This window comes from Choloepus didactylus, chromosome 21 (assembly GCF_015220235.1).
Source record: "Choloepus didactylus isolate mChoDid1 chromosome 21, mChoDid1.pri, whole genome shotgun sequence".
NCBI classification, from domain to species: domain Eukaryota; kingdom Metazoa; phylum Chordata; class Mammalia; order Pilosa; family Megalonychidae; genus Choloepus; species Choloepus didactylus.
In genome coordinates, this window is record NC_051327.1 from 12,067,596 (window position 1) to 12,079,916 (window position 12,321).

General features: G+C 43.4%; 2 protein-coding genes across 3 annotated transcripts in view; one reads left to right on the plus strand and one right to left on the minus strand.

The window, feature by feature from the left end:
* The window catches only part of CALN1 (calneuron 1), a 494,531-nt gene that overhangs the window by 461,798 nt on the left and 20,412 nt on the right, over positions 1-12,321 (plus strand). The gene's annotated exons all lie outside the window — the stretch shown is intronic.
* Positions 1-12,321, minus strand: part of GALNT17 (polypeptide N-acetylgalactosaminyltransferase 17) — a 442,768-nt gene that overhangs the window by 1,928 nt on the left and 428,519 nt on the right. For both annotated transcript variants that reach the window (XM_037814335.1, XM_037814336.1), the window contains exon 10: positions 316-483. In XM_037814335.1, the coding sequence (XP_037670263.1) occupies positions 316-483 (168 nt within the window). The remainder of the gene's footprint in view (positions 1-315; positions 484-12,321) is intronic.

Consider the following 12,321-nt stretch of genomic DNA (forward strand, 5'->3'; position numbering starts at 1 on the left):
TTCTGGGCTACTTGAGGTCTGACTTTTTCAGCTCTGCCAGCTGTGGACTTAAGGAATTACCCCCTCACTGCCCTCTCAAGACTTACCAGACCCCAACCCAGCCCCCCACGCGAGGGTAGGCCTCAGGAAGGCTGTGTCCCTCCGAAATCCCCCCAGAACCACTGTAGGTCCAAGAGCCAGACCCAGGGCTGGGAGGACCCAGGCTTGTGCTGCTCCCTGCTGGAGACCCAGGGGGAAGCCAGAGTCGCCTTCATGGCCTGCAGCGCCCCCCACCCCTGACTCTGGGGAGCTGGCCCTGTCCCGTGAAACACCCACCTGGATGAAGTTCCAGCGTTTGTACAGGCTGCTCTTGACCTTGTCACAGTCGAGAAGCTGGGGGAGCCGGCTCTTCGCGTTGTCCACCAGGCAGCGGGTGTCGGGGAGGAGGGTGGTGGTGCCCAGGGCTCCCAGGTGCAGGAAGCCTTCCTTGGTGAAGCGGGCGAGCTGCGGGGGGAGCAGAGCAGCAGGGGAGAGGGGGCAGGAGGTAGGGGCGTGAGTCATTAAAAAATAAAAATAAAACCTGCTGATGTATAGAAGGCACATTGTGCATCCTTTCTATGCACTGAGCTGATAGTAAATAATGTAGTTTTCACAACACCCCTCTGGGATGGGGTCTGTTCTAGTTTGGTAATGCTGCCGGAAGGCAAAATACCAGAAACGGATTGGCTTTTATAAAAGGGGGTTTATTTGGTTACCCAGTTACAGTCTTAAGGCCTAAAGTGTCCAAGGTAACGCATCAACAATCGGGTACCTTCAATGGAGGCTGGCCATTGGCGTCTGGAAAACCTCTGTTAGCTGGGAAGGCATGTGGCTGGTGTCTGCTCCAAATTCTGGTTTCAAAATGGCTTTCTCCCAGGATGTTCCTCTCTTTGTTTCTCCGGAGCAAGAATCTGCTTTCAACGGCCGTCTTCAAACTGTCTCTCATCTGCAGCTCCTCTCTCAGCTCCTGTGCATTCTTCAAAGTGTCCCTCTTGGCTGTAGCAAGCTCAGTCCTCCTATCTGAGCTTATATAGTACTCCAGTAAACTAATCAAGGCCCACCCTGAATGGGCAGGGCCACACCTCCATGGAAATTATCCAATCGGAGTTATCACCTACAGTTGGGTGGGTCACATCTCCATGGAAACACTCAAAGAATTACAATCTAATCAACACTAATTCTGCCCACACTAGATTGGGGGACACAATACATTCAAACCGGCACAGGGTCTATTACATTCCCCATTCCACAGATGAGGAAACTGAGACTGGAGACACCTGGGTTCCTGGCCTCCCTCCTTGGGTCCCCGGACACCCGATGAGCTGGCTGCCCTGGCCCACTGACAAAGGGGCCTCCTCCCGGCTTTTGTGGGTGATCCTGGCTTCCTCCAGAGAGCCTGAGTGCTTCTGCTCAGGAATGAAGCAAGAAGACAGCTCTGCATGGCACACAAATGGCTCTTCTCTGGGTGATGAGATCCTCTGCGTGCGTTGGGTTCTCATCTCCTTGGGGAAAGCCCCTCTGCTTTGATCCCCAAAGAGGCAGCTGCCTGCTCCCTTTTGAAACAAGTGACAGGGAGTTTATTAAGTGTCCTTGAGAGAGATGCGGTTAACATGTGCTTTAAACCCAAATTAGTTCCGAATCAGAGTAATTGTCAGAGGCAAAATGGTAAGAAAATCCAAAACCCTCCCTCGCCCTCCTTCAACAACGTTTGCCTGAATATATTTAAATGCATCAAATGCAAAGTGATGAATGACAGCGAGCTGCCTTTATGTTTGGGGGAAAGATATACACAGCTGCTTACTGAAATCATGAATCAATCTATTATCCAGCAGGCAAATGAGCAGCTCTAAGAACATTAATTAACTGAGCATATCTGTGACCCAGATGTTTAAAGTGGAGCTAAATGCCACTGGGAGTTAGAGGTTCTCCTTTCTGAGGTCTGGCAGGGCGTGAAGACAATGCATCTTGGGTTGCTAGAAGCTGCGAAGACTAAATGTCAGCCCCAGGACCAGTGGGCGCCAGGGTGGGCAGGGGCAGATGACAAGGGCCCTGGGTGGGATTTTCTTTCAGGTGCAATGTGGTTTCTCAGACTCTGAAAAGGCTTGACCATTTGCATAGGCTAAGCTGGCCTAGCCAAGTAGGGAAGTAGCAGGGGACCTCCTCCTGGATTCCTTTATGAGGGAGGGAGGGGGAGGGAACTGTGGTCTAGGGTAGTTGGTAGAGGAAACAAGTTCAATAGATCTCACACCTACTTCCCCATAGCAAGGCAGGAGGCTGGTGTGTGCTGGGCCCTGACATCAAACCAACCCCCTTTTTGTCCCAGTCCCAGATCAGGAAGATTTCATGGTACCCTTCTGAGCCACTGCTCCCCGACTCTGACATTGAGACCCCGTGCTACCTCCTTAAGGACTTCTGCTCCCTGCCCTATCCCTGTTCCACAGGCTTTCCCGCCTCCAGGACTTTGCTTCAGCTGTTTCCCAGCATGGAGATGCTATTTATCTGCCTTCTTCTAGAACATTCTGGGTTCAACCTTCCTGGGAGTTGGTGCAACTCTCTCTTCCACAACGTCTTCTCTAACTCTTTCAGACCCCGTCTCAAGTCTTTAGAGCAACTTGGATTCATATGCTTTACTTCTTTCAAGTTATGGGGTCTGTCTCATCTCCTTGTCTTGACCACTGTCTATTAAGTGAGAGCAGCTGATGGATGTTTGAGTTGTTTCCACTTTTTGGCTATTATGAATGATGCCTTCAAAAGTATCATATATACATGTTTTTTTCAGTGGACATATGCTTTCAATTTTCTTGGGTAAATATCTAGGAGAAGAATTCCCAGGTCATATGATAACTCTTAAGTTTAAAGATTTGATAGGTGCATACAAATTAAGAACTATTCTATCTTCCTGATGAATTGAATCTTTCATCATCATAAAATGGCACTGTTCATCTTAAATAATACATTATGTTTGAAAGGCTATTTTGTTTGATAATAATGTAGTTACTCTAGCTTTCTGCTCTTCAGAATTTGCCTGTCATATAGCCATCTTTTTACTTTCAACATTTTCCTACCCTTATGTTTTATATGGGTCTCTTGAAAACAAAATACTCTGGATTTTTTAAAAAAATTCACATGACAATCTCTGTCTTTTCACTGGAGAGTTCTGTCCATTTATATTTATTGTGATTAAAAATATATTTGGACTTATTTCTACCATCTCTCTTTGTACTTTCTGTTTGCCCATCTTTCTCTGTTTCCTTTTTCTTCTTTTCTTGCATTAACTTGGATTGTTGAGGTTTGGTTTATTTCTTGAAATATTATCTTATTTCATTGTTCTTCTCTACAGGTTTGGAAATTATACTCTATTTCTATTATTTTACTTTTTACTCTTGAAATTTAACTATGGATACTGAAACACTTAGCAAAATCTAATTTTATTCAATATTAAGATATTTACCCGACCCTCAAAAAATTCAAGGAACTCAGATCACTAAATCATATCACCTCCTCCTAACTGTTCAGTATTACGATTATGTCTTTTTTTCCCCAAATTAGGACATTATTCATATTAAAATATGAAGAAATGTTTGGTTAGGTTTACTTATATATTTATGATTTCTTTGCTTATAATTCATTCTTGCCTTAAGACAGTCTACTGGGGTCATTTTCCTCCTTCTTGGAGTACATTCTTCAGACATTCCTTTGGTGACTATCATGGTAAATGCTCCCATTTCATTTGCTTGCAAATTTCCTGGGAGTGATTTGTTACTTGGCCAACACTAATTGATACAATGACTTTTTCGTGAGCCTAACAAGGTTTTAAAATTGTGTTTGTTATTGTTTATCTAGAATCATGTTATAGCTTAGTGGAATGGCCCTTCAGAGTATGTAACCCATTGTACTGCTGGAAACAATATCATCATCTTCTCTGTATATACTCACTCACAAAACTATGACCGAGCCACCATCCATGGGAATTTATCACTCTAATATGATGCTCACTGTTGCTAATAGGAGGAGAAGCATATGTTCACAGATCATGTACTCCACTGAGGAGCCAATGGGCAAAGACTCTTCCTCGGAGCTCCCGACTGCCTGAAACTTGTCAGCATTCACTTGTCAAGTTACGGCCAAGAGGCCATCACTCCCTGCGGTACACCCATATCATGATTCGCCTCCGGGTTCTAGACATGAAAACTTTTACCCATATCCTCTCCCTCTCCCTCCATCCACACGGTTGCCAGTCCTACAAATTCTGCCTCCACGAATGTCCCTCTCATATGTTTCCTCCTAAAATTCCAGATGTGAATATTCCGAAGGCCTGAACAGTAGCTCTGTAACTGGTCCTCCTGCTTCCAGGCCTTTCCAAGTTCCAATCTATCCTACCCAGGCCTACAGGTTCAAAGAATGTTACTTCCTGTCTCTAAACCTTCCATTGCTCCCACTGCCCACCAACTTAATAAACTTTTTTACCATGATCTTACATTTTCAGGATTAATTCTTAATTTCTTAGCTTAGTCAGACAGACAGCTTGAGATTTCTCAAAAGCAGCCAACAGGCCTATCTTCTCTGAGTGGGAGATCCCCCACTCTTGCCCCAATCCTAACTCTTATTTCCACTGGTTCCACAAAACCTCCACCCCACATGATTGATCTCTTTCAACTTAAATCACTTTGTATTTTATGTATGTGTCATTTCTTGTTCTATGGGTGTGTGTGTGGATAGTAACCTCCTACCCACCTTTATATAGCACGAGGACCAAGAATAATCAAGATGAATACCTTGAAAAAAGCAAATGCTCTACAAATATCTTTTGAATGGGATGAGATTATTCTAGGTTTGACTGAGGGGCCCAAGAGGAGAATGTTATTATCTACAACCTTAATGCATGAGGAAAAAAAAAAAAAAAAAAACAAACACCTCTGAACTCAAATTAATTCTCATTTAAGGGAAAAAGGAACTTTCTAGTTGAGATGATGTAAGAGACACACACAACTATTAACCCAAATTTAACAGCCTTGAGGGAAAACTACAATATGCAGGCTATAGCCAGATAAACAAAATGCAGCCAACTAATTGTGAAATGATGCTGGAACACAGCAAAATCCATTGACTTGTCAATAAAATCATGGCTTATGATTGCTTTCACATTAAGGGTCTTTCTCATTACTTTAAAATCAGTCATCGTCATGTTGAAAACCGGGGCTCAATGAAAAATGCAGTTTACCAGCTTCCACATAGGAAACAGAGATGAGTTCCACTGATCCAAACCTGCTTTGGGGTGAATTTATTTGTTTATTATTTGGTTGAAGTCCCTAAGAATGGTTTCTCGTGACTACATGTCTACACGTACATGTATATTCTTAAAAAGAAATAGAACGTCTCCTTCACCGTCCTGGACATGTGTGAAGGACAAAGGATGAGGCAACCCAACAATGAACAAGAGCCCTTCTAGGGCCCCAGAGAGCCAAGACCTAGTCCCAAATTTGATCCAGTAGAGGCCATAGGTCTGGGAAGATGCTTTGTCCCCAGTGGCCTTTCTTTTTTTTAACAATCAACTTAATTAATTTATATTTTTTTGCATTTTCCCCCATAAACCACTTTATTATTAACTCCTTATAATAGTTTTATACATTTGTTCTGGTTCATGGAGGGAATTTTTTATATTTGTACTGTTAACCACAGTCATTGTCCACCACAAGATTCACTGAGTTGTTCATGTTTCAACCTCTGGCTTTCCTTCTGTTGACATATATGACTCTAAACTTCCCCATCAACCACACTCACACACAGTTCAGCACAGCTTATTATACTCACAATAATGTGCTACCATCACCTCTATCCATTTCTACTCATTCAAATTCAACCGAGTTAAAAATTCTGCACATCTTAAGTAACTGCTCTCCATTATCTAGAATGTACAGAGTTCCCTGGAAGCCCCAAGCAAACAGATCCTTTCCCCTACTGTTAACATCCTGCATTAGTTTGATGCATTTGTTACAGCTGATGAACCAATACAGATACAAAATTAGTAACTAAAGCCTCTAGTTTACATGAAGGTTCATGCTATGTGTTGTAAGATCTATGGGTTTTGACAAATGCAAAATATCATGTATCTACCATTATCCATGGGCCTTTTGACATTTACAGAGGACTCTGCCTTTGGGGCACTCCAATGCCAGATCCCAAAGTGAATATAGGAAAACAAATGTCTCAAAAATGTATCTCAAAGAGGATAAGTGGTAGCTGCCTGAGAGCTGGGGACAGAGAAAAAGAATGACTGCAAAGGGGCACGAGGAATCTTTTGGGGGTGACAGAAATGTAATACATCTTGATTGTGGCGATGTTTCACAGGTGTGTACACTTGTCAAAACTCATCAAAGATACACTTAAATGGATGCAATTTATTGTACTAACCTCAACAAGGCTGATTTTTAAAATGAATCTGGCCCTCCTCTCTCCAGCTAAGCCGACTTGACAGGTGAAATCACTGCCCTCCCCGCTACGTGGGATCAGACACCCAGGGGAGTGAATCTCCCTGGCAATGTGGAATATGACTCCCGGGGAGGAATCTGGACCTGGCATTGTGGGATGCAGAACATCTTCTTGACCAAAATAGGGATGTGAAATGAAATGAAATAAGTTTCAGTGGCTGAGAGATTCCGAAAGGAGCCGAGTTCACTCTGGTGGGCACTCTTACGCACGATATAGACAACCCTTTTTAGGTTCTAATGAATTGGAATAGCCAACAGTAAACACCTGAAATGATCAAACTACAACCCAGAACCCTTGAATCTTGAAGATGATTGTATAACAATGTAGCTTATGAGGGGTGACAATGTGATTGGGAAGACATTTGGACCACACTCCCCTTTGTCCAGTGTATGGATGGATGAGTAGAAAAACAGGGGGGGAAAAAAACAAAAAACACCCAAGTGCTCTTTTTTTACTTTAATTGTTCTTTTTCACTTTAATTTTTATTCTTATTACTTTTGTGTGTGTGGTAATGAAAATGTTCAAGAATTAATTTTGGTAATGGACACACAACTATATGGTGGTACTGTGAACAATTGATTGTGTGCTTTGTATGACTGCATGGTATGTGAATATATCTCAATAAAATTGAATTATTAAAAATAAATACATAAAATAAAGTGAGTCTGGGTTCTTAGAAGACATGCTTAAGCACCAGGTACGTTCTCTGCAGGGTGGGCTGGCTCCTGGGGTTATTCATTATCCCAAGGGCCCCCCTCCCCAGTCCTTCTCCCTTTCACCATTAGGACTCATCACACCTGGCTGAAGCATGATGTTTCTAGAAGCTGCACTTGCTACTTGGGATGGGGAGACATAATTGTGTTGCAAAACCCTGGGTTGGAATTCTTGCAGAGGGCAGGTCCCGGGAGTGGACAGATCAGGGGCAGGGTCCATGGGGGTTGGGAGTGGCAGGGTCTGTCCCACACAGCCTTGTGGAGAGAGCTGGGGCCTCTTGGAGAGGGACCCTGAATGTGGGGAGCAGCACGATGAGCCAGAAGAGCCTTCGAGAGAGGGGATGATAGGCAACAGGGCCCTGACTTCCCAGGGGAAATTGCTTAAGCGGGCCTGAGATGGCTAAAAGGGGTAAAGGAGCAAGGACTCTGTTTTTAATAAGATAGTGCACTGGTGACAACTGCCTTACTTTCTTGGCTATGGGGCCACTCTGTACGTGAAGCTGGAAGGCAGGATTGCATCCTGATACAGAATAGGAATGCTGGAAAATACTTTGCTCCCTTTTTAGCATAATGAATTAAATCTGTACCACTGCTCAACTGTCTCACCTTTTAATTTTGCCAATTACAGCAGAATGTGTAACCTTTGTTCTGTATCATCGAAGTGGCAGGAGAGCACAATGGTTAAGGACTAGGACCCTGGAGACTGCCTAAGAGTCTGTAACATAATAGTTCCATGGCCCTGGGCCAGTTACTTTACCCGCATGGGACTCTGTTTCCTCTTCTTTGGGTTGGGAATAATTATAGGATTTGGGGGAGATTAAAAAATTAAGGGGAAGGACTATGTAGCACATAGTGAGCCCTTTATATTTTTCACTACTATTCTCCTGACCACACCCATTTGTGGAGAATTGGGGTCTTGTTTCTGCTTCAGCAAAGTCCTGTTTTCTTCTCCATTAAACAGGCTCCAGTATGGCCTTGCACGATCAGCCCTTCCCGTCTCTAGCTCCTTCCTAGATCTCCGTAACTCCAGGCCTCTTCTCTCCCAGAGCTAGGCCAGCAATTTGTCCATAGTTTGATGCCCCAAGCACTTCTCCAATACTGGAGAGCAGCTGACTACCCAGCTCATTGGGCTCTCTAGGGCTGGCTCTGTTGATTACTTGTGTTGGACCCCTGACCCCAAGAAGGCTGGGGTCTGTCCCCTGCTTTGCTCCTGCCAGTCTCCTACCCTCTTTGTTACCCTGGTTTGGCCCATATCCTATGTGCCCTTCCCTGGGCTGGAATGGAATCTTGGAAGTATTGGGCCTTGGACTGGACTATTGGTGTCTCTGCTTGGCATCCCCCAAAGCCACCCCTGTGCTCCGCTGACAACACTGGTCCTTAGCTCTCTTAGCCTCTCATCTTGGACTCACTGCCCCTCCTTCACACCTCTGCAGGCAAGAGAGATGAGCTCCCTTGCCTTCTGCTCCCAGCATGTTCCCCACTAACCCCAGGCAAACCATCTGCTAAGACAGCCTTGATCAGCTTCCATCACCCTGGAAAGTAGAGCCAGCATCCTTGCAGAGGAGTTAGGACATTCACGCATAAAAGTGTATTTGTAGATGCTCTGAGATTTGGGTTCAGGTTCCCAACATCACCTGAGCATCCACTGTATGCTAGGTCTAGTTCTGGGTTTATTAATTTGCATGATGTTATGTAACCAAGGATAATGACCTTGCAAAAGTGGGTGCACTAAATGAAATGACTATTACCATAAATTAATGCTAATACTGAGGAATTGCAGTTTTCCTTTTGAATTCAGTATTTGGGATAAGCCATTATGAGACATGCAAACAAAATGACAAATGAACTCGCAAAAGAAAAGTGGGTGCACTTCCCCTGTTTTCTTCTTCAGAAGGGACTATATTCTCTCTCTCGATTCTAGAAGCCCAGCCCCCCATTGGCACAAGTGGCTTCTCCCTCCCCATTTTGTGGGCCTCTCCAACTAGGTTGGGTGCCCTTGTGTTGACCATCTCCACCCTCCCACTGAGCTCACCGGTGGACCCAGGGCGCTGTGCCAGGCCGCCCTCGCCCCGACACCCACCCTGCTCTGGCTGAAGCATCAGGGTCCCTTCCCCACCTCATTTATTCATTCATGTCTTGTTCACTCTTCAATTCATTCATTTCTTGTTCACTCTTCATTCAACATTAAACATTTGTAGACCACCCACCATGTGCCATACACCTCAATCAGAAAAACTACTTCCTTAGAATTCCCTGGAAGAATATCTTCCCCTGGAAATTGGAGCTTTTAGCACTGTAAACTAGAAAGGGTAAGCTAAGAAGATGTAGCTCCTGGAAGGGTAAACCCAGCTAGCAGGTCAGGTGATTTCCATCTTTTCCTTTGAAGTGAGCCCATCAATTTCTCTCTGGAAAACAAAAATAGCCTCAATTTCTGCTATATCCCATAATACGACCCAGGGGAAATTCAGCGTTTGGCGCCATTTTTGTTCAAATTAAAATGACAGAGCATCCACTTTCCGATCATTAATCCTCAGTGTTCTCTGGATTTTCCACTAATGTTTTAGAAATGTAAACATTTCCTTTATGTTTGGTTCTTTCTGCTTTTCCTGGCACATCCACTTCACCCTGCCCCTAAAGATGCTCTCAAATTCTCCTCTGTCCTGATCTTTTTATTATTATTATTATTAATGTGATAACTTATACACAGAACATTAAATCAGCCATTTTAACCATATTTGAGCGTACAAGTCAGTGATATTAATCATATTCACAATGTTGTGCTACCATCGCCACCATTCATCATCACCCCAAATAGAAACTCTGTATCCATTAGGCAAAGTCTTCCCACTCCCCTCCCCTGTTTCTGCTCACCTCCGAACTACTTTGAGCTCTCTATATTTTCTTATTCTAAATACTTCATATAAGTGGAATCATACAATGTTTTTCCTTCTGTGTCTGGCTTAGCATAGTATTTTTAAGGTTCATCCATTTGTAACAACGTATCAGGATTTCATTCCTTTTAACGGCTGAATAATATTCCATTGTATGTGTACAGCACATTTTGTCTGTCCTTTCATCTGTTGATGTATAGTGAGTTGTTTCTATTTTTCAGCTGCTGGAAATAATGCTACTATGATCATGGTGTAAAAACATCTGTTGAGTGCCTGTTTCAATTTTTGGGGGTACATATATATACCTAGTGCCCCTATCTAAACAAGACCCTCCCTGGGGTCCACAGCCCCTCACTGTTATCCACCTCCCTTCTTACCTTCACAGTCCACTTCCTGGGAGAGTTTTCTCCCACCGTGTCTTGACCGCCTCCATTACCCTTGTCTCCAGCACCCAGGGCAGCCTGGCTTCTTCACCATGCCCTATGGAAAGTATTCTCGTCTACGCTTTGTTCCTACATTTAATGCACACTGTGCCGTCTTTAGCTTTCTTGACCTCTGCACAGTAGGACTTGACTCTATTGCCTCTGGTTTGAGGGACACCCCCTTTTCTGATGTCAAACCCCCTGCCTCTGTTGCCCACTAACTGTGGAGCTGCATTGAGGCTTGTCCTAAGACCACTGGCCTGCTCTCCCTCGCATCCTCCCCAGTGCCTTATCTGCCATCTCTAAATCCCCAACCTCCATCTGCTTCTGCAGCACTGCCCTCGGCCCCAGTTGTCATGTCCAGCTGCCTAGGGGATATCACTATTAGTGTTCCCAAAGGCCCACAAACTCTGCCCCAAAGAGAACTCATCTTCCTCCCCCCAAAATCTGTGTCCCCAGTCTCAGTGAATGGGAACTTAGAGGCCACCTTTGACTTCTTCTTCTCGTCCCCCAGACCTCTCAATCATCAACTCCTGCCAACTCTACCTCCTAAACAGTTGTCTAAAATCATGCATTTCTACTGATCTCACTCATTCTATTTCAACATCACTGAGTTCATTTCACCCTCCTCCTTTCCCCAACAGTGAGAAACTTGGTTCTCATTATCCACAATTTATTTACTTACTTGTTCAGTCCTAGGGTAGCTGTGTGCTTTTTTTTTTTTTTTTTAAATCAATAGTTTGTAACATGATCGATGAGCTAAAGGAAACCATAGACAAAGAACTACAAGAAATTAGGAAAATGATGTATGAACAAAATGAGAATATCAGTAAAGTGATAAAAGTTATAAAAAGGAAGCAAACAAATTCTGGAGCTAAACAGTACAATAGCTGAAATGAAAAATTCGTTAGAAAAAAATTCATTAGTGCTGTACGACAGAAGATTTGAGCAGAAAGAAGAGTCAATGAACTTAAAGTTGAGACAATTGAAATTAACCAACCTGAGGAACAGAAGGAAAAAGAATGGAGAAAAATGAACATAGCTTTAGGAACCTGAGGGACTCCATTAAACACACCAACATATGCATCAAAAGAGTTCCAGAGGGGACTTCTGGGTCGTGGCCGAGCAGATGGCAGTGAACTCGACTACAGTCTACGGAATTGCTAACTGAGTCAGAACTGCTAACTCATACTCTGTCACAGACAAACTTACTAACCAGAATATAGAATTTGTTGTTTTTTTCTTTAACTTTACAGTATTCTGTCAACATTTTTCAAATGGTTTTCTGAAATTAGTTAGGTTAGTGCTTTTCTTTCCCATCCACTTCAGTGTGGTTACATGCATTCATTTATAATAATACACAATTAGGTTAAGTTGTTACTGTTTGTCTTTCACGTGGGTCTCCCTCCCATCACCCTAGTTAAATTTAATTATTTTATTATTTTCTGACTGTTCGGTTCCAGGAGCTTGATTTACAAAAAGGTATGCTAGAGAGAAGTTACACTTCCTCTCATCTCTTCTGCCCTGCTCCCACTCTTTCCACCCCATTCCTACCCACCCCCTGTAGTTAGCTAACCGATCGCATTAGTTTCTGGTTATCCTTCATGTATCTCTTTTGCAGATATGAGAAGATACGGGTATTTATTTTCATGTCATTTATCTTACCTGAAGGTTAGCACACTATACATAATCCTTTTGTACTTTGCTCTTTTCAATTAACAAAATGTCCTGGAAATCACAGAGCACATCCTTGTTATTTTTCATAGCTGCATAGTACTTCATCGTGTG